Raw genomic sequence first — 27,172 nt, forward strand, 5'->3', positions numbered from 1 at the left:
CGGAAGGGGCGGCTGCTCGTGAATTCTGGCTTATCTTTGGGCAGCACTGGCAACTAACGGTCCGCAGGCCAGGACCAGGTGTCCTAAAAGGGGCAGGTGGCCTGTGGGGTATGCAGGTCAGGAAAGGATGGTGGAAGGATGTGGAAGGGCGGTGTTGTTCTGCATGGAAGGCGTGCATGCGGGCATCTTTGGGGCAGAGATAAGCATATGCGCTGTGAGAGGTCCGGAACTCGTGCCGCGAATAGCAGTGAGCAGTCCGGAGTCGGCTGAGGAACCATCGAGTCTTGTCGAGCTGCACCAGCATCGACAAGTCATCACAACTGTTGCCGCGGACGTGGTCAAAGTTCGGTGAACGAGTCGTGGGGCACCAGTGTGGGTGGGCCCTCGTCGGCACGCAGCGCTCCCTTCAGCCCTGCAGCGCAAATCACGGAGGAGGTGGGATGGCCAATCAGACACTGCTCGGACGAGATCTGCAGTAGCCAATCTGGGAGCGATCCTGCGGACCGAAGAGTGTCGCGCAGCCGGCATGGACAAGGGTACGCTTGAACGAGCACTTGGAGCAACGGGCGGATTCACGGCGGCGTCCGGAGCACGACCAGCAGCTTGAGGCCACGCAGCTCCTTCGAGAGACCCGGAGACATCAGAAGACAGCAGCGGATCGTGGGCTGAGCAGTGAGCCTAGATTTCCGCCTGGCCTGGGCTCAGCACACACGCAAGGGCCAGCCTGTGTCACGGGAACATTGGTCCAGTGCCCCGTCGCTTTGGCAGTTTGCCCACGCGACGCCCGTCTCTCTTTATCAGGCCTTTCCGATAGCCCAGCGTCATAATAGCCTTCGCCTCAGCCATCCATCCCCCTCCACCGCTATTGCTCCTTCACGTTCCTCTACCCTTTCGCCAGCCCACCCTCATCCCTCACACCTCACACGATATTTTGTGCCGAATCATTGCCAGGCTGCTCGGCGACGGCACCCACCCCCGGCTGGCCTAATGCTCCTTCGACTTTATCCCCTTCGGCATCTCGTCCAATCCCGCCGCGGCAATAACGTAAACGCGTCTAGCTCGGAACCGGCAAACGTTACCACACTTATTTGAGCATTGCTGTCGAGGTACCGTCTCCACCATGATGGTGCCAAGGTCGTATCCCTTCCTTCACCAACCTGCGCCCTCGCCCGATCGCCGCCAGTCGAAGAAGATGGGAGCAAGACCCGCGAGGACGGTCCCTGCTACCTCAAATTCAGCGCGACCACAGCCCGCCGAGAAGCAGGAAACTATGTGTAATATTGCGGTTCCCAAGCCGGTCACGCCTACACCCCCGGTGCACTCCAAACCTGTCGTCATTCCGCCGCGAACACCGATCAGGACCCTAACATCGACACAGACTCAGACCGTGAGAGCAAGAGGCCAGAATGGTGGCAGGAGTCAACGAGTACCCGCAAACCACAAATCCGATGCGATCCCTCCCGCCGTAGCTGCCCTGTTGGCCGTCACGGAGATACCACCAATGCCGAAACGGCGTCGCAACTGGTCTACCATGGACCGGAGTATATCTATGGACGAGCTTATTAAGGAGTGGAAGCAGGACGACACGGACCTGGCGTCTTCCGTCACTGGCTCGCCGTTGGATCTGCTTTTGGGTCGCGTGGACGAATATGAGGAGGACTGTGTCAGTTTGCGCAGCCTGGAGCAAGAGAAGGACTTCCTGACATGCCGGTCTATATCGAGTGACTCGATAGCCTCTACTATTCCGCCCTCTTTGGAGCCAGATGCCCCGTCCATCACTTCGACATGGGACAATCTCACCACTCCCGATTCCTTTGGAAGAAGACTACCTGACCGAAGAGAGAGGATTGTTCAGTCGCCGCCAAAAGAGGAATGCATTCTGGACCACCCTCTCCTACACTTTGACCCCGACGAGTGCGAAGAACTGGCCAATCTGGAGATTCCAGATATTGGTACCCCTTCACCCACTTCGACGGACAGATTTAAATCTTTCAAATCTAACCTCACGGCTTCACTACAGGCCCTGAAGTCCGCCGCCAAATCCTTTTCAAATTTTACAGCGCCGAGTGTCCCTCCTGACGATCTTCTAACGCGATCACTTCTATCACCCAAGTTCACCAGCGAAATGCGACCAAAGCAATTACAAGGGATACCCTCACCGGCGCTTCGGCGGTATCTCAACCCGCAATCTACTCTCATGGCACCAATATCGCCAACAGAACTATCTATGCAGCTCCACGACGCTTTCATACTAGACGAGAATATCGACACAACCGCTCCTATGATCCAGATGCAAACATACGACCGACGCGGCCGCTCATCAAGCCGGAAACGCAGAGGCTCAGATCAGTTTTCCGAAGCCGGAAGGACCATTTCACCTTCACCAGCTGTTCGCCAGCGTGAGCCCCGAGAAAATAGTGACTTTCTACGTGTCATTGTTCTCGAGATGAACATGCGCCGGGTCGGAAAGCTGGATGCGAAAGCTGTCGGGAAAGCGCGCATTTGGCTTCCGCCAAGGAAAACGGGCTCCAGTAAAGTTCCTTCCATTCATGGCGGCGTGCCGGGAAGGTGGACTGCGATTTCGGCCGACGAGGAACTTTGAGTGAGACGCCAGAAGTCGTCAGCCGTTTAGGCTTGGGCTTGAACAGCGTGCTGTTCGCGTAAAGTCTTTTCCCCGAGTCGAACTGTACGTGTCGCACGACACTTGCAGAGCCAAACGTAGGTGTTCGAGGAATCAGGAACCGCTAAATGAGATTTACGTCAGCGGAGGATCCTGGCGTTAATCGCGAGCTGAGCATCTCCTCGGAATCTGAACAGCGGACACTGCCAAGGCTGGTTCGGCGGCTCGCCCGCTCAGGACCAGACCGAGGACTACTCTTGACATTTCAGGCAAGAAGGACGGATAACCACTTTTCTGTAAGATTGCTTTGGTCCAAACTTATCCAGCACACACTTGGACGACGAATTTCACCGTCTGCATTCACGACAATTTACGGGTTACCCTCACGTTAGTAGACACCCCGGATATCGATGCGTCCTTTCCATGCATCCCGGAAAGGAACTTAATCCCACGACAGCACAGCGCATCCCATTAACGCAAGCATCCGAATCACCCGAATGCGACCCGTTCCTGCATCATGGCCCAGGTTCACTGGCTGAAAGCCCCATGTCTGTTATTCGCTCGTCTTCGTGGCGTGACAAAAGCGTCATTGGGCTTTTGTGAGCGAGCGTGAGCCGGCATGGTGGGACTGGCCGAAAATGTGCGCTGTGTGTCGTCTGGCTGCCGGAATTGGGCGGGAAAGTGGGGGTGGGGATGTGAAATGACAAAGAGTTACCTTCCACATTTCTAGAGTTCAAGGGGCATGTACGATTTGGCACGGTACAAAAAGATGTTGGAGCTTGCATTATGATGAGTGCAATTTCGCGTTTTGCAAGAGTGGATTTATTGATTTTAGCGCTTGGCGTTCAGCATTTATTACGAAGGAAAGGATAAATGAGCATGTTCTTGCGGTGAGCGAAGGAAGAATCGCATGCTGGGCTCGCCTCCTCTCTCGTCTGTTTGCTTTTCTTGCTTTGCAGCGAACGAACGACATACGGCATGTATGCCTGTACTTCGCCCCGGCGTCGGTCTAGCCCTGTCTTTTTTTTCACCAACTGCATCTTTTCAACAGTAACTGCATCATCTCACTTTCGAATGCTGGAGTTGGTTTCATGTGCAGTGCAGTGCATTGCATTGCACTGCATACCCTCGGCCGCTTGGACGGCTGTTGTTCTCGATTGCATGATATTTTTCTTTGTCTGGTTTTATATCCGATGAGCTTAGATTTCTTATACTCTGGTAGTAGGGGAGGGGGGAAGGGGTGTGTTAGATTGAATATATTCTTGAATCAGAATTAGATTCCTGACTTCAAGGTGTATCTTCAGCTCGCGAGAATTCAAATCAAAGATAGGTGTACTATGTAGATATAGAGTTGCGACCAAAACTCTGAGAGCTCCTACTGTGGGCTTCACGGAAGTGTCTAGGAGATGAGCCCAGAGGAAATGACATCGAATAGTTGGGCGGGCATTCTGTAGCAGGTGATCGGAGAAACCAGCAGATACAAATATATATTTACTTAACTTTTGGTTCTTGGAGAATAACGACTGTTTGTAGTCTAGAAACTAAAGCAAATATAGCCCAGAGCTTCTCGCCTGTATCCGGTCTACCTTCCAGCTATCTCTGTATCTCTTTCCTCCCTGTTCTATTCGGATTGCGGAGAACTACGACACATTCGCACGGCCCCCTAAGAACAGACTGCAGCTCCAGCTGTAATATGGGAAAGTATGGGAGGAGCGCCTTCGAACTGCCGACTGGAACATATGCGCTTACTTTGGCGGTACAGATGTGATGATAGGGTACCAGTCGCTTGCTCACACTTCCCTGTGGGGCCTTTATTCACAATAATCTGGGAAATACCTCAGCATGTAACAGTAATGAATGAATGCTAGATAAGAACAGCAGGGAGAGGGAACGAGAAAGATAATATTAAGCTTGTTTGATGTTGTAATTGTGGAAGGGTATTGGTGAGAAGTTTACGAGTCTGGGGGGCGGGTGGAAGGGCAGGGGTGAGAAGCTTAAGTTTAAGCTTTAAATCTTAATCCATGAAGTTTGCAAGCGCGGATGATGCAATTAGGGAAAGTGATGAATGAGGTGATAATGAGTAGTAGTGTACACTGCTATTTACTTTGTGTAGGAGTGAGATGTGCTGAGCCTAGGGCTGGAGTGGGATGCTCGGACCGTGCCGGAGGGATTGGTTGAGAAATGTGCTATGTATCGCGATGGTTGGTTTGGTGAGTATGTGGGTCAATTAAGTGGACTGCGCTACCAAATCGGTATTTCAAAATTGGTAGAGAGGGTAAGCTTGGAAGGCTCGGTTTTATCTGTGGGAGGATAGAGCGTGACGAGGGATTGGTGAGTTATTGGTGAGTTGACAGGATGACGGATAGCAGCCGACGCAACTCAAATCAATTATTCGATTCAGTATGGAAGCAAGGAAGTCAACCCCCGCAGACCTAACTAAAGCATTAGAGGTCCCACTGCAGCCTCAGGCTGGTAGGACTCTTCTGGAACCCCTCACCCGATGTTGCTATTCGCTTTGAAGTCGGTGTTCTGTGCGCGGTGTTCTGAGGGCAGCTGAAATCTCTACTCACCTGCACGACACCGCCGTTTCAGCCGCTCTCAACGATCAGAGTTCCCCAAGTCGACCTTGCAGTAGTCTTCAGACAACTCAAAGGGGGCTCTGGAAAGGGAGAGGCGTTGTTTGAACAAGTTTGACAGAAGCGTCGAGCTGGACGCGGCGATTGGTGATTTGAGCTCTCGGATGTGCCGCAGAAGGGCTGCCGGCAGATGCCACACACCCGACGTCTCGGGGCTTGTCGCACAGGACAGCCAGCCCTAATCCTCCTTCCCATCCCAAGCCCCTTGGCACAGAATCAAGCCTCGACCCCAACTGTGCCTCGTCGCCAATCCATTCTCAACGCCATCAGACCCGTCTTGGAGCCATGTCGCCCGTTTGAATGTTTACATCCATGAGAGTTCCCGCCTCGGCCGCCCCTGCTGCTGGACCAGTATAGTCACCGAGGATGGACGACCCGGCGCGGGTGCGGAGGGCCCAACTCTTCGACGGCCAGCCCACCACCACCGAGTCGTATCGCGTATGTATACACAACTGAGATCGCCTGCGAGAGAGTTTACACTGACGGCGTTTGCGACAGCACTGTGTCCCCTTCAAGCTTCCCTCGGACGGCGTCATCCAGATCAACCCAGAATACGCTGTCACGTTGACAGCCGACGCTGTCTTCACTCCACAATGCACGAGCGCACAGAAAACGCAGGCGTTGGGCGAGGAGATGGGCGGCGTAACGAGCATTTCGGACATGCGGGACCCTTTCCACGCTTCTATCACCCCGCAGGCCTATGCGACGGGCGCCGCGACCGTCATCGCGTGGATGCTTGTCATCATGCTTCTCATAACACCACGCACCTTCTTCGTAGGTGGGTCAGGAGGGAGGTCGGGATTGATGGGCAGACGCGGCATAATCGGCGGAGCCACTGGAGGGGGATCGATTATTGGAGTCGGAACACGCCCTTGGCTGCAAAAGGTCGCTGCGCTGACCGTCGCCATTTCGCTGACGCTTGCTACCGCCGACACGTTCAAGATCGCCGAAGTGCAGTACAAGGAGGGCTTCATGGATGCGATGAAGCTGCGAGACGAGGTCGTGTCTGGCATGGAGATCAAGGTGTCACGTGTCATCTCAGACGTGTTCCTCTGGCTCGCACAAGTCCAGACACTGATACGCCTATTCCCGCGACATAAAGAGAAGGTTATTATCAAATGGGTCGGATTCGCACTCATAGTCCTAGACATCACGTTCAGCTCCCTCAACAGTTTTGGCCCGTACAACGACAACGGCCGTCCTCGCCATTTCGAAACCGCCATCCCAGCTTTGAGTTACCTCTTTCAGTTATCCCTTAGCATGCTCTACGCTGCCTGGGTCATGTACTACGCCATCACGAAGCGCAGATACGCCTTTTATCATTCCATGATGTGGAATATCACCATCGTCGCTCTTCTTTCCCTTGTTGCCATTCTTACCCCTGTTGTTTTCTTTATTACCGATATCTCTAATTACACCATTGCCGGTTGGGGAGACTATTTTAGATGGGTGGGTGCTGCAGCAGCTAGTGTTATTGTTTGGGAGTGGGTGGAACGAATCGAGGCACTAGAAAGAGAGGAAAGGAAAGATGGAATTCTTGGAAGAGAGATTTATGATGGGGATGAGATGCTCGAGACTACACCTTCTCTGGAGGTTAGCTGGCCCCGACCACATCGAAATAGCTGGGTATCCGACAATGGAGATCCAAAGAAGCCAGGCGATGGCGGCGCTGGTGGAGGAGGAGCCTTCGCGTCGGGTGCGGCTGGCCATAGCTTCAGCAGTCTTGCCCAACGACTGGGGCGATCGAGAATCCAACGAAAGACAGAGGCCCAGAAGAAACGAACAATCCATATCCCGCCGCCTGCGCCCGCACTCCGTCGATCTGAGTCTGGTCAACGATCAAATCGGAACTCACGATCCTATATTCCTTTACAGAGTCCTCTCCCTATTCCTGTTATCTCGTCACCTGTTAGTAGAACAGACACAACAAGTGCAGACAGCACAGTGTATACGATACGCTATCATCCTATTAGCAATTCCCCGCCAACAGTAAGACACCCTGTCTCGGTGGAGGACCGGTTAGGACGTACTCCTTCAAACAGTGCGCAAAATACACAGGGTCACTCAGCAAATGAGGACCCAGAGAAAGCTTCAGAGGAAGCGGAACGAACGCAAGGCAGAAGCAGATGGCATTGGCAGGCTGTAGCCAATCCGTTCAGACGAAGAGGTCGATCGCCGCCGCCCGAAGTCCAGCGAGGAAGAGTTATCGAGCCGCTAGGTATAGAGGACGTTTCAGCCAACATTCCGCCGCGGAACTATACCGGCCTAGCACTGAAAGATCGATTAGGGACATTAGCTGCGCAGCAAGGAGAGAGGTTCCGCAAGAAGAGCAGTGGCGGACAGCAAACAGAGCTCAACCTTCCTGTCACAATAATTCCTGCTCAGCCACGAGGAAGGACATGGTCACCTGAGATTCTGCTGCAGCAACAGCCACAAGTGTCTAGCACAGCAGGTGTTCAAGTCTCGAGAGATCCACCCCGATCAGTGCCCATGGGCACGGAGATCCACGATACTCCATCAACTCCTCAGCTATATGGGTCTCCGAATCCGGCCGATGCTACACAGGAACCGTCAGGCTCGCCGTCACATCATAACTCACGTGTTCGGTTTACCCCAGAGACGTTCCTGATACCGGGTACAAGGCAATCAGTGGACACAGAAGCGAGGATGTCTCCACATCCACACTCTGTTATATCGCTAGGAACAGAGAAACGGGAACCCCAAGCATCCGACTCCTCTCTAAAGGCATCTAATGAACAGTCCGCAAATGCCACCAACATAGCGAACGGCCGTGTATCACCCACCAACCATAACAGGTAATGGTATCTACCACTCTCGGTAATCTTCCTTCTGTACCTACGAAACATGTTTCTGAGCATCAATTTTGATTCAAGAATCTGGAAAAGGCGCATGGTCGGCGACATGGGAAACACAGGCGGGTCTTTGGAAGCGAACTGCATAACATTGGGCATGAGATTTTGGCGAACTGGTGACGTGTTTTTCTTTGGATCTGGGAGGTTTCTTTTGGCGATTACTGTGGTATTCCTAGGATGGAAACGATACCCGCCCGAGTTCTGAGATTTGGCTGATTCAATCATTGGGTTGGGATGGGAAAATCATGGGATTGTGGGCGTGCGGATTGCAAGCGAGCATGTTTAGATTTAGGAATATTGAGACAATGCGTAGCAAGCAAGCCAGTAGGCAATTCAAAATGTATTCGAATTCAGTGTGGTTGCATTTGCCAAGGTGACAAGAGATGCACCAGCGCACGCTGAACGGCTATCGAACGCTCGGACCACATGTACCAAGACGTGTGCAAGCTTCCCTGTTCCATGCGCGGGCGGTATCCTTCGCCGTATATCATAGCTCGAGTTACGACCATGACCTCGTCACCTTGACCTCAGTCTGTTGGGACCTCGAACGTTACAGGCATCCATCTACAAGCCGTGAAATACTCGAACCTCCTTTGTGAAGTTCATATTCTCCACTCCCCGCAGTAGCAATGTCTCTGTTTGGCGATGACGACCTACCCTCGCGGCCAAAACAATCGGCCCTCTTCGACGACGACCCAAAGCCCGCGTCTAGGTCGGGCAATAGTCTTTTCGCTGACGACTTCCATGGCGATGATTCCCCGTGGGGCTTCCCGACGCCCAAGAAGGCGGCCCGCGGTTCACTAGTTAGGTCGTTGCTTCCTGCTTCGGACGTACCTGATGCTTACATCGACGCTTTCGATGCCATACTCGACTCTGGCAATCGCGCGGGTAATGGAATAAGCACAGAGGGAGTCAAGAAGTTGCTGCAAGATAGTGGGATATCGGGGGAGTCCCAGTCGAAGATATTGGGCATTGTTTCGCAGCCCGGACAGGAAAGCGCGGGACTGGGAAGGAACGAGTTTAATGTGCTTTTTGCTTTGGTGGGGCTAGCGCAGGAAGGCGACGATATTACACTTGACAGCGTTGATGAGAGGAAGAGGAGTGAGTGATCTGTACAACTGCACCTTACGTGAAGATGGGACTGACATGGTCTTTCGCTAGATCTACCCGTGCCGTTGATATCACTCCCCAGGCCAACGATACAGGGCTCCAAGGTGAATGAGGCACCTGCTCCAGCTAATAGCCTACCGCCACCGACTCCCCCGCCTCAGCAGCAACCCCAGTCCCAGCCGGCAGTTACACCGAACAAGTCGCGTGCCATGCGGAAACAGTCTTTCCCGGATCCCGAGGTGGATCCTTGGAATAGCCCGGACTTGCATCGGGGTCATAATCATACAACCTATACTTCTGTTCCGCCGCAGACGAATGGCATCAGTGTCCCGGCGACTAGGAGGACGACAAGCCAATTTACCACCACCTCTGAGTCTACTACCACTACCTCGAACAACCCGCCAAACCGCCAAGACCAGCAGTCAAACTCCCTTCCGAGCGAAGGAGGCTGGGGTGGATATAATGGCGGATCTGGGGAAGGCTTCTCTGGCTCAGGAATTGGTGGAGAAGGCTTTGGTCCTCCTACGGGCGGAGAAGGCGGTCCCAGCAATCCCATTGGCATTAGCAGATCCCTCGGTGGAGGTCGCATCGCCTCAACTGGGGTGGAAGAGGTCATTGTAATAACCGCCATTGCCGAAAAAGAAGGAATGTTCATGTTCCAGCACCGGAATTACGAAGTCTCATCCGCTCGCCGCAGCAGCAAAGTCATCCGTCGATACTCCGATTTCGTGTGGTTATTAGATTGTCTGCACAAGCGATATCCATTTCGGCAGCTGCCTTTGCTGCCGCCGAAGAGGGTTGCCAGTAAGTGTTCCTTGCGTACGTCTTTTAGTAGTAATTGAGGTTTCTTAGTCAATGGTAATTATTTAGCTGCGGATGCGAGTTTCGTGGAGAAGAGGAGACGAGGTCTGACCAGGTTCGCGAATGCCCTTGTTAGGCACCCCGTGTTGAGTCAGGAGCAATTGGTGGTTATGTTCTTGACTGTGCCCACTGTGAGTCTCTGTATACTCCTTATTCATGCTCAAACCAGTGGCTGATTACAGGTACAGGAATTGGCCGTCTGGCGGAAACAAGCCACTATCTCCGTCCAAGAAGAATTCTCCGGCAAACCACTCCCACCGGATCTTGAGGATTCTCTGCCAAAAACCCTGCCAGACCTCTTTGACACAGTCCGCTCTGGTGTCCGTCGCTCGGCAGAAGTCTACATCAACCTTTGTAACATGGTGGAGCGTCTAACTAAACGCAACGAAGGCATGGCCGCAGAATATCTCCGTGTCTCAACCGCCCTACAATCCCTCACCGAAGTCTCCAAAGACACGTACGCCTGTGACACCAACGACGTTCCGCTTTTAAATGAAGGCCTCGCTTCTACAGCAAAGCATCTAGATCAGTCTCGGAATTTGCTCGAAGATGAAGCGAGGGGGACGGAGGAAGGTGTTCTAGAGGATCTAAAGAGGCAGAGGGATTCTCTGGTTAGTATGAGGGACTTGTTCGATCGACGGGATAAGTATGCGAAAGATAATATTCCGTATTTGGAGAAGAGGATTGCAACGAATGAGGCGAAATTGCAGGCTATTAGGAGTAAGCCCGCCGAACAAATGAGGCCGAATGAGGCGGAAAAGGTGGAGGAGGCGATATTTAGGGTGAGTAAGCTCATATTGCAGGACCCCTTACCGCCCTGATTCCCAACCCTAATCCCAAGAACGAGAGAAGAGAATTTTAGGGATGAGCGCTGATGGTTCCTTTCTAGGATAAGGAGTCTATCGTCCAGCAACACGCGAGAGGAGTGTTCATCAAAGAGTGTATTCGAGATGAATTGCTATTCTTCCAGCAGAGTCAGTACCATGTTAGTCGACTGCATCAAGATTGGAGCCAAGAAAGGGTCAAGTATGCAGAATTACAGGCGGATAATTGGAGGGCGTTGAGCGAGGAGGTTGAGGGAATGCCATTGGGCGATTGAAAGGCTATTGGAGGGGATGCTGAAGTGATCCGGTTGTGAAGTTGTACGCGAAACGAAGACGACAAGACGTATCATCTCCCGGTTCTGTGGGTTGTAATTTGTATATTGTCTCTGGGTAGGTCTCGTACATATTCGAGCGCGCAGTTTTTGTCCTTCCACAATTACGCAAGTAGTATCTGTTACAGTAATGGCACTTCGGTGTTTGAATTCTGGCATGCAGGGACAATGCGCCTCCACGTGTTTACTCCAGCCTTGCATCATCAGTGCCTTCTAAATCAGCCTGACGATACTTTTTCTTTTGCGGGTGAGTGACAAGCTTATACGCGCGCCTGCCAACGTCACATCTGCCCTGCAGCGGACACCGCAACTTCCCTCCTTTCATGTACGGCTGGCTAGGGACAGAAACACAAACGCGTAGAGGACCGGACCCACCCAGGGTGAACCCTCTCAGCAGCCTCGAGCACTCGTCCGCACAACTACCGACTAACCGATTGACAGCCTGCCTCGCGGGGCTGCATGCCAAACTTGTTCCGGACAGCCCTCGATATGACGAAGCGCAAGGCGACTGAGGCCTCAAAGGAAAGTGCTGTACCTGCGGGAAACAAGAAGAAGAAGGTAGAGACGAAAGAGGATGTCGCAATGGGGCTGCCAAAAGCCAATCCAAAGGACACGAAGGGTAAGGGGAAAGAGGCTCAGGTGGAGAAGAAGGAAAATGGCAAAAGTGAGTTAGTTTCTAAGTCTTTCGCGCCGGTTTGGAGATGCATCTACATTTGCATGGCCGGGACATGCATGGTGTTGGAGATTGCAGGTGGTTGCAAGTGAATGCCTCAGGCATCAACGCGGGGCAGGGCAGCTTATCGATAGCGCCGTCCCCCAGCACGCAGAGACGAAGGCTTGACTCGACTTGGCTGCCTACTCACTGCAACTACACGCACGCACGCACGCACGCACGCACCCCCGAGCCCGTGGATGTGTCACCGGAGTGACGGGAATTCACCACTGGAATCGAACTGCATCTCTTATTTTCTGCTTTCACTCCCCTGTTCTTTCATTCCCCTTCTCTGTCCCTCCTCCACCTGTCACTCTCCTTTCCCCCTCCTCACCTCACGCACTCTTCCCCCTACCCTCACACCTCATCCGCACGAGATCGAGACTGACGACAAGTCGCGATGCCGCCAGGCTACACCAGCCAGCAGAAGGCTGCCATCAGCCAGTTCATGACGTTCACGAGTACCGATCGGAATACTGCGATTCGGGTGAGCTGGTTCCCGGATTTGGAGGGATTTAGGAGGGCGTGGAGAGACAAAGGCTAATGCGAGGACAGAACTTGAAGAGCCATGGGTGGAATCAAGAACAGGCTGTTAATGGGTAAGTGGATTTCCTGCGTTTGGTTTTTTGCACTGCATGCCTGAATGCCCATTCTGCCCTGCCTGCCATTTGCCTATACTTCGGGCTGCTGGATGTTGCGCCTGGATTGGCCCTGGAGACTTTGGTGGTCTGGATCGGTGCGCAAAATCGAAACGAGTGATCGAAGCGGAGACGGCCGTGCAGAATACTTTCGCAAAGAAACACAACGAAAGAGTGTGGAGTACCACTGTAGACGGCTGTTGCGCATTGCGAGTACATGGCTTGGGATTTCGATCGGGATACTACATGTCTGGCGGAGAGAGATGCATGGCAACGCGTCACCGCTTCCTGGCAACCATTTCCGGCTCAAGGAATGCTGTTACTTCTCTCGGAGCCTAGCGAAAGATCTCCTACCCATGGGAGTAGCTTCATCAGGAACCAAACCCCGGATACAGGACGTCGCTGCCATTTCCGAGACCATCAACACTCTGCCGCGCGCCTTCTTCGGGCCCCGGTCATCCTGCATCACTTCAACAAACAAATAGGCCTCCTCCCTCTTTCATTCTCTCCATCCTCTACATCGACGCCCAAGTACTCCGTCTACGCCCTTGGCGGTAGCTTTGACAGGCATGTTCGGGTCCCGCGAGGATAGGGCTAGACAGCTTGCAGCACGTCACAGGAGAAACAACCGTGTTAGTTCCCTGAGTTCAGTAAGCTCACAGCAGAGCCTGCATGGCACCGATGGTTTTGAGTCGCAGCATCCAACGCAATATACTTTCGCACCGAACAACAGGACGCCAAGTGGCCATACAGACAGCCAATCAATAGGTGCTGCTCACTTGTCAGCACCGGGAGCCAACCATCCAGATTCAAAGCATCCGGAGACATTGAACGGCCTTTCGGCAGGAAACCATCAATCGGGACACAAGTCTTATGGGCAGTTGAATGGTAATCACCACTCGGCCCCAAACGGCTACCAATCGCCTCAAACAGAGCACTTTCAAATGGAACAAATGCGAATGCAGATGGAGCATTTGAGCAATGTCCTGTACGGAGAACCTACTCCACCGAACTTGGAAGATCCACCGTCGAGCCATTATACGGCGACAAACCATCGTACGTCGTTTAAACGAATGAGGAAGAAGACCCCAGGATGGTCAACTAAGGAGCTTAAGCCATCTTCAGTGGATCATTCTACGTCGCATGAGGAACCAACGGAACTTGCTTTAGCCGAAACTACTTCCAGTGCTCCAGTGCTGGTAGAAGCTCCTTCTAGTAGAACTACGTTCAAGGCATTGATGCTCCCAAAATTCCCGGTCAAAGACGAAACTACTAGGCCGAAACTGGAGAGCCTTCGTACAGAATCGATTCGACCAAGACCCAATCCACCATTGAATCCTGCTCGTAAATTATCTTCCGGAAGGGTTCGCGCGACATTATCGTCTATTGATCCCTCGTCAGATCCGAGGGAGACAATCAGAGCATTACCAACCCCACAAACTACTTTGTTCAATGTGATGGATCAGCCAATAATGCAGCTTGATTCCGCAGCCCATCGGTCTCCCTACCTCCCTGTGAAGACTTCCAGCGAACCAAATCTACATCAGGCGCAGATGCGTGGTGGTTCCGAACGACGAGACCTTTCACAGCCTCCGACCAATCGCCAAGGTTACCTTTCGTTTCCGATGGAGAATAAGACATACCCACCAGCTCAGGATAGTAATGGAGCCTCTGCTCCGGATCCAGTACTCAATGGGAACCCTGCTTTGGCTTCCCCCATGCTCCAACAGATGGAGCAGTCTTTGCTCCAACAAGTGCGCGAAACGACGGATGCCATGCAACTGAGCGATACATTTCAACAACTTCATCGTATCTACGCCCGGCAACAATTTGAGAATGAGGTTCTTCGTGCGGCGGATCCTCACCGTCCCGTTCTTCATCCCGCGGTGAATTATCAGTTTCTTCCGGCTGCCCCATATTCTCAGCCTCAGATTCCCGAGGGTTATGACCTCTCTCAGAGTTATGACCAACCTCCAAGCCACAGTACGGTTCCAGGATATACTCTTCACGAAGATTATCCTCAACCTCAAGGTTATGCTCTTCCTACTAGACATATGCCCCCTCCAAGTTATAGTCTCCCTTCCAGGCCTGCGCCCCAACGCCCTTTTCCATTTGTGACGTATTCGCAACTTCCCGCCCAACTTCCATTTTCTGCGTATTCTCAACCTCAGCCAGCGACATATTCCCAGCTTCCATCTCTGGTGAGTGGTCTGCCCAACTTGGCTTCAAACTGTACTCCACAGTATCGTTCTCAGCCTCAATCTGCAACATATTCCCAGCTTCCATCTGTGGCGAGCGGTCTACCTCAATTGGCTTCTAAGCAACCTCTTCCGTATCATCCTTCGACAGATTCCTGGGGGCAACAACAGACAATAAATCAACGCCAGCCCGCAAATCTTGCGAGAAACCTTTCGTCTCAGAATGTAGTGAATGATCGGAGGGCATCCTCAGCAAATCAGACTCCCAAGGAGAGTGACGCCGCCACGGATTCTCTACTCCATAAGCCCACTGAAAGTCGGCCAGGATCGACGGATAATCCCATGCAGCTTTCCTTTCCTGCCACAGTTTCACCGCTTCCGCCGGTTGTTGAAAATCAACCCGAATCTGCGGAAAATCCCCCATGGCATCCCGGTCAGAGTGTTCCTAGACATTCGTCTCAAAATGTGGCGAATCTTAGGGGCGAATCTGCGGCGTACTACATCCTCTGCATTTTGTTTTCTTATTCATGCCGTCATTAAACTAATGCACGGTGCATGCTAACTCGTGCTGCTTAGATACTTCTCTGGTGGTGGCGGACCCACAGTTTCTTCGGGCGCCAAGTCCAACCTTAACAGGCAATTCGATAAGTATCGGGAAGACGCTGCGAACAACCCGGATGGTATTGCTATTGAGGGGACGATGAAGTATCACAATGATCTTGATATATCGCTCGAGGACATCATATCACTCGCGTTACACGAGATCGTTCAGGCCCCGGCGATTGGCGAACTCGCTCGCGAAGGGTTCGTTGATGGCTGGACAGCGCTCAAGTATGTATCCTGTGCCTCCACGTAGCTTGATAATCTTTCTTACCTCTGTTTACAGCTGCGATACCCTCGACAAGCAAAAGGGATACATGAAGAACCTCCAGAACACTCTCCCATCCTCCAAAGAGGCATTCACTAAGGTTTACAAGTACACATTTCAGCTCGCCAAAACCGGTAACCAGAAAGCCATTCCCCTCGAAGCTGCAACCGTCTACTGGGGCCTTCTCTTTAAGTCTTCGTACTCTGCTGTCAAGTGGAGCACCGCTACTTCTCCATGGGTAGATTGGTGGGAGGAATTTCTTACCTCATCGTGGAAGAAGAGTGTGAATAGGGACATGTGGAACGAGACTCTCAAATTCGCCCAGATGACGTTGCAGGATGAGGACATGAGTTTCTGGAATGAAGAATCTTCATGGCCATCGGTTATCGATGAGTTCGTTGAGTGGGTCAAGAAGAACCACAGGAAAGAGGATGGTGCAGAGGCGATGGAGGAGTGAGCATGGTTTCAATCTCTGGATACGAGAAGTGGCACCATGCGGTTACTGTGTCTCAACTACCTCATCGTCAGCTGCGGAGCGGGTTACCTTAATCATGGTGGAAACCTTCGAGTGGCTGGGCTTAGCGGAGTGCGATATGGAGTTACGAAGAGTGCATCGACATACCCAGCGCACGTCATTAGATGGCATACTTTGATTTGGTCTTGGAGAAAGCATTTTCTAGTAGATAGCATTTCCTTGCATAGGAATACTACACTGAGCTTCCATCTAATTTATGCCTGACATATTATCGTGTCAAATGCGATGTCTTTGTATTCTTCCTCACGACAAGACAAGGATCTAAATAGCTCCTCGAAAAAGATTGACAAGATCATGCTGTAGCATCAAGTTGGTGCCTTGAAGAAGGCCCGGTGATTGATTGGCTGAGCTGATGCACCCTTGTCGTTTCGCTTATTTAGCGTGCTTGGCCGCGCCCACCACGGCGCCTTCACAAATTCGATTTTGAGGAACTTCAACGATAGATCGAGACGACTACAACAATCCGACAAAGTGCGTATTCCCCTATACCTTTTCGGAATCAGGGACACTAACTGATTATTCTCTAGATGGTTGCCGCGAAGAAGCACGTCCCGATCGTGAAGAAGCGTACGCTCGCACCCAAAATACTCCCCTCTAAATTTCGTAACTGACATCCTCGGATACAGACCCCAAGCGCTTCAACCGCCACCAGTCCGACCGCTTCAAATGTGAGAGATATAGAATACTAGAGTGAAGGGGGTTCCAGGTCCTGACATTGGATAGGCGTCGACCCGTCATGGAGAAAGCCAAAAGGTATTGACAACCGCGTCAGGCGGCGGTTCAAGGGACAGGCTGCTATGCCCAAGGTACGACGCAACAATTCCAATTTGCGAATTTGAAGTCGATAGTGCACTATTTAGGAGTGGTGGAGAGATAGACCAGGGGAACAATAACTGACGGGAAATTGATGTACAGATTGGATATGGCTCGAACAAGAAAACCCGCCACTTGATGCCCAGCGGCCACAAGGCTTTCCTCGTCAACAATAGTAAGGACTCCACGAGAACTGTTCTTTCGGGTAATGCTGACGGATAAAAGTTCGCGATGTTGATCTTCTCTTGATGCACAACAACTCCTTCGCTGCAGAGTACGCTTCATCTATCTCCTCGCCACGCTTTCTGAATGCTAATGCAAGCAGAATCTCTCACTCCGTCTCGGCACGAAAGCGCATCACCATCATCACTCGAGCGAAGCAGTTGGGCGTGAAGGTAACGAACGGCAAGGCCAAGGTCAAGACAGAGTCATAGAGAATCCATTTTTGGGGGACAGCACGGGGGATATACAAGGGCGTCTCACATGGGTTCGATAACGACAACGGGAATTTCTTTGCTCGCGAGGAACTGAGCATGTATCCAAAACCTTTTTGCACTGACAGCGAGTGAGTGACCGTCAGGGCATGCATATCCTTGGCTCGGGACTTTGAGACATAGGCTGAGAGCGTGTGTGCGCGGTTGGGTTGCAAGCAATGGAAAAATTTACAATTCAAGCTTGTTATGCTGGGTGTTAGGTGCTGTTGACCTGAGAGCTGAGTTGAGTTGAGATTCCCGAGCGTCCTGCCGATGTCGCATTGGTGCCGGGTGAGGTTTGATATCGAGGTCCAGTACATCCAATCACCCACACCTACCTCCGCACCTTCTGCCTGCATCCCATAACTTTTCGGATCGGACAGCGCTGGACCGAATCACTTACACAAGAGAATTGTAATTTCCCGCTTTCTTCCGACCGTCTGCGCCATGCTGTACATATGTATGAGTGTGATGTAAAGGTTCGGCTGTGCAGCGACACTTGCCCGGCGGCGAGAGGTCTGGGTCAGATTATGCAAGATGGCTGGTACTTTTCCAGCGCAGGAGCAGCGGATTAGGATATCGAATTGGCACATGAAAAATCCAACACAGTGTTTTCGCTTCCTCCTGCATCTGCATGCAGGAGCGGCTGGGGTCGAGAGTCCTGCATATGGGTTTCGCTCACTCAACACCATAGAACGAACCACTTTTACACCGCAGAGCGGTGAGGGATGATTTGCACAGCTGTGAGAGTGCAGGCAAGGGCTGATTAACCGTGACAGCACGTCAGCGGCTTTATCGCGCGTTCCGATAGCATGTGGGTGGTTCTGGAGGGTTGATTGGAGGGGGAGGCGTGTTTATCGAGGGGAGTGGAGCTGGTGGTCGTTCACTATTCATGTAGGTGTCGCAAAACAGCCATGATGCTATATCGGAAAATGGACCGCGAGCAAGTTATGACTTGTGGGACTAGAGAGGAGTTGATTATGATGAATATGAGCTGATGAAATCATTTCGTCTTTTGTGGGGTTTGGCAGGGGGCAAAAACGCACCCCTCAGACATCTTATTGGGATTTCCCTCCTCCACAGTCGCACGGATTCCCACGTTGCTGCGAAAAGCATAGATTTCTTTAAGCTTTGCTGGGACTGACTAGGAGACCGATGTTCTAGACTAAACTAGTTCCCGGGCCCTTTAAAAGGGAACCTTGGACCTGCTTTCCTTGAGTCTCTCTAGTCAGCATCACGCGAACATTTCCTCGAAACGATTCAACAATTTTAGAACATCGTCCGGAGTGTGTTCTTTACACGTCACGATTTGCGTTGGCTGTGGGCCTGAGCTCTTTTCCCTTCAACGAGGCCCGCTTTCTTGTCCTTCTGATCGTCTTTTTGAGGAGTTTAAGGATTTTGAGGATTTTCAGAGACCGGACCATACTCCTTTACGGCCACCTCGCCTTTCACGTGCTTCGCCTCAGTCATCGACGCACCGCAAAATCCATTCGTAACCGTTCGCCACAATTTCACATATATTTTCTACATCCATCTGTCTACCAAATCGACTCCCGAGATTCCTTCCACACTCCATACAAACTATCTCGACTCCTCTAGCTCCAAGTATAAAAAAAATATTTTATACCTACCGTCCACACCTCGTGAAAAGGGGGGGGGGACTCTTCTAAGAGATTTTCAAATGACACCAAATCTCTTCCTCGCAACACAAACCCTCTTCTCACCCCACAAGTGGTTCAAAACGACCAAACACACACGGCCGGTCCGCACCACTGAACACTGGTCGTCCCCCGTACCTGGTCTTTATGAGTATATTCCTGGGAGAGGATGGTATCTCATCGCCACGGACAAATCCCCTGCCGACTCCAAGGCCCCTGATGGCACCCTGGATACAGTCAAGATGACGCAACCAGTACAAGTCAAGTACTCCAAAGTCCTAAAGAAACACCTTCTAGCCCCAGACTACGAGATGCGGAAACGCCATGGTCGGGTCAAGGACGCTAATGGCAAGAGTGAAGAAGCCGGGTTTTTTAGACTAGATGATGGGATTGCATGGGTGAAGTGTTGGGATGAGAATGGAGAGTTTATTCCGGGGCCGTATAAACTCTGGACGATTGATAAGACAACTGGGGTTTTCAGACATATGGTTAAGGGTGATGATCCTAAGTATGTGCACTCGAGACCTAGCTCTCTACGTCGTGATGGAGGAGATAGGGGGAATGGGGAAGAGAGAGAGGAAGATACGCAACACCATCACCGGAGAAGCCAGGATTCCCGGAGCACACAGTATTTCTCTGATCGTGGCAGCCAGCGGGATCCAGGGAGTGTGCCTAGTACCAGGGCGAATAGTATACATGGACTGACGGTCAGCGCGTCGTCGTCGAATCCCGGATCGAGAGCACCGTCGAGACCGTCGAGCCAGAAGGGGAAAGACAGTCCGAAGATTCCGCTGAGTGAGGCTACGACGCTGCTGAATCCGGTTGCGGCGGAACATGCTGCTGCACGAGCTAGTGCGGTGGGAGATTATGAAAGATTGTGCCCAAGAGATGCGAATCGTGCATAGGGGCTTTACAGTGCGGCGTGCTGATTTAGATTGGGGTGCCGTTAGGCTTGCTGCTGTGTCACTGGGCGGGTGATTGATTGCAGTCTATCGATCAATGCCAAGGTACTTCACTTGGCCGACATATCATGCCTTCACGACCTGGATTATTCACTTCTGGTATATCTATTTTAGGTTTCTTCTACCTTCTCTTTTCTTAGCTGGACTTGTACTGGACTTGGACATGTGGAATTCCTCGGGCTTCTCTTTCGGATAGGCGGCGTTTGCTTTGACACAAAAGTGAAAAAAATATACCCAGCCTACGTGCTTGTTGATTTTGTCCCATCCCCCCCTAAATTTCCAGTTTGAGGGGTTCTGTTGTAAGACTTAGAGTACGCGCAGCAATGCTATTTATTCGGTGTACCACATTTAGTTTAATAGAAATAATAGTGCGTATTTGTCAGTAGGAAACCGAACGTTTTGACTTCCAGATGTTGACATTCTCCTGCAGTCTTTTTATCATTCCTCTTTTGTTAACTTCCACACACCGTCCCGGGATGCGTGCTGATTCACTAAGCTAATTGTCCCCGGTTGTCCCTACAAGTCAGATTCCAGCCATCTTCACAGAACCTGGAAAATCTAACGCGAAGCACAGCAAGCAGAATACAGCATTCAAGTTTCAAGTCACTGCGAGATATGCTTCAGTAGCTTACCTCTTCACATCGTCCTTCACACAAGTGCACACACTCTCACACTTCAATGCACGTCTGCAGACGCACGTGCAGACATTCAACTCTGCTCCTATTTATATACTCCGTATTCCCTTCTCAGAATCAAAGTCCTTCTTTCATTAACAGCTAATTTTCCTATTCTATTTCATACGCAAAACTAAAACTCAAGGCCGGGCCTCGTGTCACTCTCCCCTTCTCTTCTTTCTCACCTTCCCATACACCTACACGAAACCTACCCCAAATGCCAGTAGCATATTCCTACTCTACGTCCTCGTCCGCACGCCCCGAAACTCCGTTTCCTACACCCTCCTCCTACCCCTTTCTCGCAGAAGCCCCAACCGCAGGCAGCTCAGCAACCACATTCCCACACCTCCTATACTACCTCTCTGAAGTGCGACATAGCACCACTATCCCACTTTGCGGGGTTCTCAAACGGATAGATGATATGGCGAGGATTGTTGCTGAGCTTCCGGAAGCTATGTCTGCATTGACTAATCTGGAAGATGAAGGGAGTTGGGTAAAAGGGAAGAAGAACAATAAGGGGAAAGGGAAGGCAAAGGAGGGGGAATATTTGATAAGGAAGCCGAAAGGAGATAGAAGATTAGCGCTGGGACTGCATCTTATGGCTGTAGTGCAAGCGTTGGAGGAGTGTGCGGTGGATGGGTGGAAGGCATGGGTGAATGGGGAAGTTAATGCTTGGGAGAGGATGCAGGAGGAGGCGGAGGGTGGATTTGAGGACGCAGTAAAGGAAGGGGATGGTCGGAGGGAACGCCAGCACCATTATTTTCATCACCAAATTGGAGAAAACGCTCATCTCTCGACCCTAGCAGCAGGTCTGCAATCCGCACGACAGGAAATATACTCCAAGGAAAAGAAAATTGAGTATCTTAAAGAGTCGCTTCAAAACGCATTAGCCGTCCTAGAGGCTTTAAGGGGTGCGGAAATGTGGCACCGAAGCGACGCGGAGGATAGAGACATTGCAATTGATGAGAGAGATAGGCTTATGGAGGAGCAAAAGGAAAAGAAGGTTCAGGATCTTGAAGAGTCGCTTCGAAACGTAGTAGCCATCAATGAGGATTTGCAAGAGAGGTTGGAGGCTTTAAGGTTTGCGGAGATCCAGCGTCGATGCATTGAAGAAGAGAAGCATGAACATCGACGGCGGGAAATCAGGAAGATCGGTAAGGCGACGAGGGGTATTAACAAGGAGAAAGACAGCCTTGTTGAGAGATTCCAGAACCTGAGCGTTTCCGGTTCTAGGCACCCCAGCTATGAGGCAGATGACGAGGAAGATCGTGATGGAGAATGTGAAAAGGAAACCGAGCCCGCACCATCTGTTCCACAGCCAACCAGTCAGCAGGATAAAAACAACCCTTTCCCACCTCTATCCTACCCCACAACTAAAGCCTCACGCTACAACCTCATAGACCTAAGTTCCACTGCGGTTGAAACCGGTAGCCAACACAACCTCTCATCCACCTCCTCCACTTACAACTCCGATCAATCGCCCCAACATTCTAGCTCAGTATCTCTATCCCCTATCCCCGAAGTTCCGGACGAAGAAGAGATCATTGTCGTCCATGAAAATCTTCAACGGTGGCAGAGAGAAGAGAAAGAGCGGCGCGAGGAAATGGACGAGTATTCTTACAACACTACTTCCCACAGCGGCTCCACTCTTGAGAAATCTCTGTCAGATCCACCATACATCCACATCCTGCTGCCGGCTAACTTTACATTCTCGCCCAATGGCCATCATGCCTCATTGTTGACGTTTCCAACCTCGGCGTCTGTATTCCACTTCCCGTTCGGTGCGACAAGGGAACAGCTTCTGCGGGTTCTAGAACATATTTCTAGTCATTTCTATTCGAGATTTGAGCCTCCGGAGGAATTTAATATCATGCAAGTGCGCACGCGGGTTATGGAATGGGAACTTAAGAAATCGATTGCTAGGGTACTAAAGGGGCGGGCATGGAAGTGCCAGGAAGGAAATATGGATGTGGGTGGGGTTTGGCAGACGGAAGGTGAGGGGGATACATATATGGTATCTAGTATGGACGTGTTTTTCCAGGGGGTTTCGACAGTGGTCGGAGAAAGCGACGTGGAATTTGAAACGGAGAAATGCTATGAAGGCGGCGTACCTGGATTTCCACAGAATCCTACTCGCCTGAATATTAGAGGCGGCGGGGAAGAAAGAAGCTTAGCAACCTCTGAGCCCATAGGTCGAGAATCCGATGAGGGCTACGCTACCACCAGCGATGGGTTCGGAGACTCCAATAGCCTCTTCTTCCTGCACTCCGACACTCCAACCAGTCTGGAAGGCATGAAAGCTCAATACCACGCAATATACATGCCAAACCAAGCTAACAACCCCTCCTGGATGCAGGAAGCCCGGATGCTGCAACTCAAGACCTCGGCCCTTGTACACGAGCTCTCGTCGCTACAGCGCCAATATGACGAAGCTCAATTTGAGCTTGAAAGACAAAACAGGAGGATGAACGTCCTGTTTCGTACGATCGATACTCAGCTCAATGAGACTAAGGTAATATTAGAGAGAGAGGCTAGGATAAAGAAGATGGTGGAGAATTATAGGCATCCGTACATTGCGTATCTGACCGCCGTGAGAGAGATGCGAGACATGGCAGAAGGAGCCCTGCAGAATGCCTTAAGCCCATACGAGAAAGTTATAATAGAGCCTGAGGGAAATGATCAACAAAAAAGAAACGGTGACGGGAACGGTCCAAGCATGAGAGGTGGTGCAGGCGGAGACGAGCGATATACCGACAATATAAACCGGCCTGTTTCATACGGAAGGAAACACGCCTTGGAGAAGTATCAGAAACCGGGTTCCGATGAGCCCCAATCCTGGAGCTTCATCTTTGACGTTGATGCCTCGGCAATTATTTTCGAAGACCCATGGCGCTTTTACCAATGGCCTCGGAATAGCACTCTAGCCCAAATCCGGCAAGTCTTGGAGTACAGAAAAGCCAATCGAACGGAGAACGATACAATTCTTAGGCGCATCCGCCATATCTTCGAAGGTCGGCAAGAATTGGGAATTCCGGACCCAGTTCTACACTCTGGCGATCGAGTGCGTATCACCTACCCGACCGAAGGCCTGGGGAGGCTTTTCAGAAGGCAGCGAAGGGCCGACGCTTCTGATCCTGTTTGCGAGTATCTTCGATCTGAAGATTTGCAAATCTCTCGAGCTGAGTGTGGGAAGGAAGATGAATATGTTAACCCCCGAGATTTCATCAACGAGTTCACTGATGACAACGAATGTGAACCTGACGGTAGGTCGAACTGCTCTGGGCGCTCCTCAGACTCAAGCTACTCCTGGACTTTCCCACCTCCGCCAAATTCAGTATCTCAACCAAGCCCTTGTGAAATGATTCCAAACCCCGAGGATCGCTTCACTGGAAAGGCGCTGTGTTGCAGGACCACTGCGGAGAGCTTGGTTAGGAACATGACGGACGAGCAGTTCCAGAGCCTGGAGAATTGGAGGCTTGGACCTGGCCTCGACACTTCCGAGTATCCCGCCCCTACGGGGTACGCAAACTCTCAGGGCAACGGATGTTTTTTCTGTGATCTTCCTTTCGATGTACTAGAATTTGAGCCTGCAAGTGGCGATTCGACCTTGTATGGCAATAGCGACGGCGAGGATAGCGACGATACTGGCATCCCAGTAATAACACTCAGTCGTTCGTCATTAAAGTCGAGCCTTCAAGGCGAAGCAGCATACAGCGACCTCCGAGGCTGCTCGCAAATCTCACATACTAGGGACACAAGTTTCTCGTATCTTCGCCACCATTCCCGCACTATCCCACCTCGCCCACCTGTATCCCTTCTGTCAATGCCACCAGATTCCCCCCTTAGGGATTATGCAACATCCTCCGTGGTTCTTTGCAGAGAGCCTAGAGGGGAACGCCGTCTTCACGTGAGAAATATAGCTCGCCCATGGCCTGGTTCGCAGCGGATGTCCAACGGAGATTTCACGGAGTGGGTTGAGAGTGGGGCTCAGGGAAGGGAAATCCCGTTGTTTCAATTAAATTCCATCCCCCCAGCAAAGTCGGCTACGCATTTGAAACCAGAAATCTATGCGGCATATTCAGAAGAGTCGCAGGGCAAGGAATCATCTTCACTGGCTAGGGTGGATGCCATCTCCCATGGCAGGCTCTGGAGTAAGGCAACTGAGGAGATGCTCGCAGAGAAGAAAGAACGAATAGTACTCTCCAGGGAAGGACAACAGTCTAGAAAAGGGACTGTAGACAAACCAACTTGCAGAGATGTTGGCTATGGAGATATTACTGAAGCCATCGAGGAAATTAAGCCTGGTCCACTGAGTCGTTTCTCTATGGAACCGCGACTAGCCGCCAATGTGCTCACGGGCGCTCCTGCCAGGCCACGGCGACCGAATGCCGACTGGGGTCACCCACTGGAGCCTAACGATGAGTCGAGCGAGCAGATGACGCCGGAAATTGGAGTGAGAGTTTCAAGGCAGCAGAAGGAGTGGGTAGATCCTACTGAAGCTGGGCCTTCAGAACCAAGTAATTATTTGAAGTACGCGAAGAGAGGCGTAGAGGAGGGTTATGACGGCATGTTGGGTGATAAGTTGTTCGCAAGTACAGGCGAAAGTGAGATCGGCAAGGGGAAAGGAAGGAGCAATGGAATGGGTGGTGTAAGCAGGACTGGCAGTGGGGCATGGAGGAACTGATTGGTTGATTGCGGTTGCGTACTGTCCTCCAAGGTTGTTTCTGGAATACAGATTTCTAATATTAATATAAGCTAGTGATACAAGATCAGTTCCCGTCTTCCTACTGTACCTTCTCGCATAACGTGGACCATAACAGGGGTAGATTCTATCCGTTAAATCTCTTACTGGAAATAGGGAGATAGCTAAAAAAGGGCAAGTTTCTGCCCTAAATTACCCCCTTTTAGTAGTGATTTTACTTGTATCTTTTCACCCGGAATGTCCAGCGTTTCGAAGATACCTTCTCCTAGTCAGCGATGTCACGATCGTGTGAAGGTCCCATGTATGTGCCTTCATAGAGAAACCATATCGTGGTCACGGTAATCCTTCCAGCCCTAGATGTCAATCGAGTCAACCGTCGTCGCAATACTAACACTTGGATGAGATGACGCTGGGATATCGACGCCCCGTTGTTTAGCACTTCCTAATTCTGTACCCCTACTCACAGATCCTTTGTTCAAACACCTACCCACACATCCCAACTTATACAACCTCCCTCTCGACGTAGCGGAAACCCCAGTGTGCCGGAATAGATCAGATGCACCTTGACTTCAAAGCAACCCACAACCTACTAATAATCCTCATTCCTATCAAGAGAATACTAATGAAAGACGCAACTGCTAAATTAGCTATATTTAAGATCTTTCCTAAAAAATTACGTGAGGTTTGCTGTGTTGTCACACAGCTTGCGCTCAATATGCTTTTACACCGTGACATTATTCCTCCCGTAATAACGGCTATCTCGTCCTCTTAATAGCTTGAAACTGGGGCAATTAATTCTTTAAAGCATGAGATGCCTTTCACCATATTTCTAGGCTATCATCGCCTTTAGACGTGGTGCAAAACGGGCTGGTACATCTAGCAAGATAGAGCTATAAAAGCAGACATGGCAGTATTATTATGTAATACGGAGACCCACAGCCCGCGTCCCTGCTCCGGCCTTTCTCTTCCATGCATCCTGCTGACTAGCATCGTTTCTCGAAGCACTGTTCCTTTATTTTACTCGCATCATTTCCATCACACAAGGGATGTGGCCGGAGCGGGTCGGCTGCCCTCCCTGCTTGGTGGCAACATTCACTGCCAAGTCTCTTTGATTACCGTTAGATATTAGGTGAAGTCTGCTTATCAAGCGCAACCTATTCCGCATTTCACTGGCTTCGGCCTGCTGCTACACTATCCAGAGTAATTGCCGAGACCGTTTCTCAGTAGCTGAGAACATTTTTCCATCAGTGAAACAGTGTCGTCGTTGCAGCTTTGGGTCGTGAACGTAAGTGCGAGATTGTTCATGCTGATCAGCGTGTCTGGCAGCTATCCTGGAAGCTCTTACAAGGTTGATAGCAATGGTTGCTTGCGGAGGAGCATCCTTCCACACTGACCAGTATGGCCAACCTGGCGTCGACGTGCAGGAATCAAGGGCGGTAGAAGTATGCCAAAGAGCTAGAGGTGCAAGCGATGGAGACGTTCAAGAGGGTGCTTAGGGAGAAGCATGCAGGCTGAGGACGAACAGGCTGAAGGTCAGACCTCATGGCGCTGCGGATGCAACTAGAAGAGCGGAGCTGAGCAAGAAGGCTGAGAGCTAATGGAGGGGAAGTTCCGGCCAGTCGCGGCCAGTCGGGGACAGGGTCTACCTAGCGGAAGCGGGGTCTTCTCAGCAGGCCGGCGCTT

General features: G+C 51.4%; 8 protein-coding genes across 8 annotated transcripts; 7 read left to right on the forward strand and 1 right to left on the reverse strand.

The window, feature by feature from the left end:
• The first annotated feature begins 803 nt into the window (after positions 1–803).
• On the forward strand, positions 804–2,869 carry BDR25DRAFT_79416 (uncharacterized protein). Its single transcript, XM_033699055.1, has one exon. It carries the CDS (start codon positions 1,121–1,123, stop codon positions 2,600–2,602), a length of 1,482 nt encoding a protein of 493 aa, XP_033542946.1. The 5' UTR covers positions 804–1,120; the 3' UTR covers positions 2,603–2,869.
• Positions 2,870–5,440: 2,571 nt separating this feature from the next.
• On the forward strand, positions 5,441–8,458 carry BDR25DRAFT_269227 (PalH-domain-containing protein). The gene is made up of 2 exons (XM_033687154.1): positions 5,441–5,694; positions 5,755–8,458. The coding sequence occupies exons 1-2, from the start codon at positions 5,623–5,625 to the stop codon at positions 8,074–8,076; spliced, it is 2,394 nt and encodes a 797-aa protein (XP_033542947.1). The 5' UTR covers positions 5,441–5,622; the 3' UTR covers positions 8,077–8,458.
• Positions 8,459–8,608: 150 nt separating this feature from the next.
• Positions 8,609–11,411, forward strand: BDR25DRAFT_306308 (sorting nexin mvp1). Its single transcript, XM_033690598.1, has 5 exons — positions 8,609–9,230; positions 9,291–10,043; positions 10,092–10,231; positions 10,289–10,882; positions 10,990–11,411. The coding sequence occupies exons 1-5, from the start codon at positions 8,759–8,761 to the stop codon at positions 11,197–11,199; spliced, it is 2,169 nt and encodes a 722-aa protein (XP_033542948.1). The 5' UTR covers positions 8,609–8,758; the 3' UTR covers positions 11,200–11,411.
• Positions 11,412–15,375: 3,964 nt separating this feature from the next.
• On the forward strand, positions 15,376–16,129 carry BDR25DRAFT_237788 (DUF298-domain-containing protein; the record flags this gene model as incomplete). Its single annotated transcript, XM_033685608.1, has 2 exons — positions 15,376–15,635; positions 15,691–16,129. Coding segments are annotated over 2 exons (699 nt in total), but the record flags the coding sequence as incomplete, so codon positions are not given.
• Positions 16,130–16,634: 505 nt separating this feature from the next.
• On the forward strand, positions 16,635–17,867 carry BDR25DRAFT_306310 (ribosomal protein L32e). The gene is made up of 7 exons (XM_033690599.1): positions 16,635–16,678; positions 16,735–16,774; positions 16,834–16,875; positions 16,931–17,013; positions 17,123–17,195; positions 17,246–17,294; positions 17,346–17,867. Exons 2-7 carry the CDS (start codon positions 16,735–16,737, stop codon positions 17,452–17,454), a joined length of 396 nt encoding a protein of 131 aa, XP_033542950.1. The 5' UTR covers positions 16,635–16,678; the 3' UTR covers positions 17,455–17,867.
• Positions 17,868–19,174: 1,307 nt separating this feature from the next.
• BDR25DRAFT_336659 (uncharacterized protein) lies at positions 19,175–20,056 on the forward strand (the record flags this gene model as incomplete). The annotated part of the gene is made up of 2 exons (XM_033693123.1): positions 19,175–19,659; positions 19,708–20,056. 2 exons carry the CDS (start codon positions 19,175–19,177, stop codon positions 20,054–20,056), a joined length of 834 nt encoding a protein of 277 aa, XP_033542951.1.
• Positions 20,057–21,004: 948 nt separating this feature from the next.
• On the forward strand, positions 21,005–25,471 carry BDR25DRAFT_317915 (uncharacterized protein; the record flags this gene model as incomplete). Its single annotated transcript, XM_033691707.1, has 1 exon — positions 21,005–25,471. One exon carries the CDS (start codon positions 21,005–21,007, stop codon positions 25,469–25,471), a length of 4,467 nt encoding a protein of 1,488 aa, XP_033542952.1.
• A 283-nt stretch (positions 25,472–25,754) lies between these two features.
• On the reverse strand, positions 25,755–27,063 carry BDR25DRAFT_395918 (uncharacterized protein; the record flags this gene model as incomplete). Its single annotated transcript, XM_033698403.1, has 10 exons — positions 27,009–27,063; positions 26,835–26,944; positions 26,704–26,795; positions 26,529–26,658; positions 26,423–26,472; positions 26,312–26,356; positions 26,215–26,271; positions 26,012–26,056; positions 25,898–25,972; positions 25,755–25,842 (listed from the first exon to the last, which is right to left on the reverse strand). Exons 1-10 carry the CDS (start codon positions 27,031–27,033, stop codon positions 25,755–25,757), a joined length of 717 nt encoding a protein of 238 aa, XP_033542953.1. The 5' UTR covers positions 27,034–27,063.
• Between the last annotated feature and the right edge of the window lie 109 nt (positions 27,064–27,172).

Source organism: Lindgomyces ingoldianus (genome assembly GCF_010093535.1).
Source record: "Lindgomyces ingoldianus strain ATCC 200398 unplaced genomic scaffold BDR25scaffold_35, whole genome shotgun sequence".
Lineage (NCBI taxonomy): Eukaryota > Fungi > Ascomycota > Dothideomycetes > Pleosporales > Lindgomycetaceae > Lindgomyces > Lindgomyces ingoldianus.

What these genes read in the sequence shown, in the direction of transcription:
- BDR25DRAFT_306308 (XM_033690598.1), top strand. Translation starts at nt 8,759, where the DNA reads ATGTCTCTGTTTGGCGATGACGACCTACCCTCGCGGCCAAAACAATCG. An exon ending in CGTTGATGAGAGGAAGAGGA is followed by an intron (nt 9,231 to 9,290) that starts GTGAGTGATCTG and finishes GTCTTTCGCTAG; the next exon opens with ATCTACCCGTGCCGTTGATA. An exon ending in GCCGCCGAAGAGGGTTGCCA is followed by an intron (nt 10,044 to 10,091) that starts GTAAGTGTTCCT and finishes GAGGTTTCTTAG; the next exon opens with TCAATGGTAATTATTTAGCT.
- BDR25DRAFT_269227 (XM_033687154.1), top strand. Translation starts at nt 5,623, where the DNA reads ATGGACGACCCGGCGCGGGTGCGGAGGGCCCAACTCTTCGACGGCCAG. An exon ending in CCACCACCGAGTCGTATCGC is followed by an intron (nt 5,695 to 5,754) that starts GTATGTATACAC and finishes CGTTTGCGACAG; the next exon opens with CACTGTGTCCCCTTCAAGCT.
- BDR25DRAFT_79416 (XM_033699055.1), top strand. Translation starts at nt 1,121, where the DNA reads ATGATGGTGCCAAGGTCGTATCCCTTCCTTCACCAACCTGCGCCCTCG.
- BDR25DRAFT_306310 (XM_033690599.1), top strand. Translation starts at nt 16,735, where the DNA reads ATGGTTGCCGCGAAGAAGCACGTCCCGATCGTGAAGAAGC. An exon ending in CGTCCCGATCGTGAAGAAGC is followed by an intron (nt 16,775 to 16,833) that starts GTACGCTCGCAC and finishes CCTCGGATACAG; the next exon opens with ACCCCAAGCGCTTCAACCGC. An exon ending in CCAGTCCGACCGCTTCAAAT is followed by an intron (nt 16,876 to 16,930) that starts GTGAGAGATATA and finishes GACATTGGATAG; the next exon opens with GCGTCGACCCGTCATGGAGA.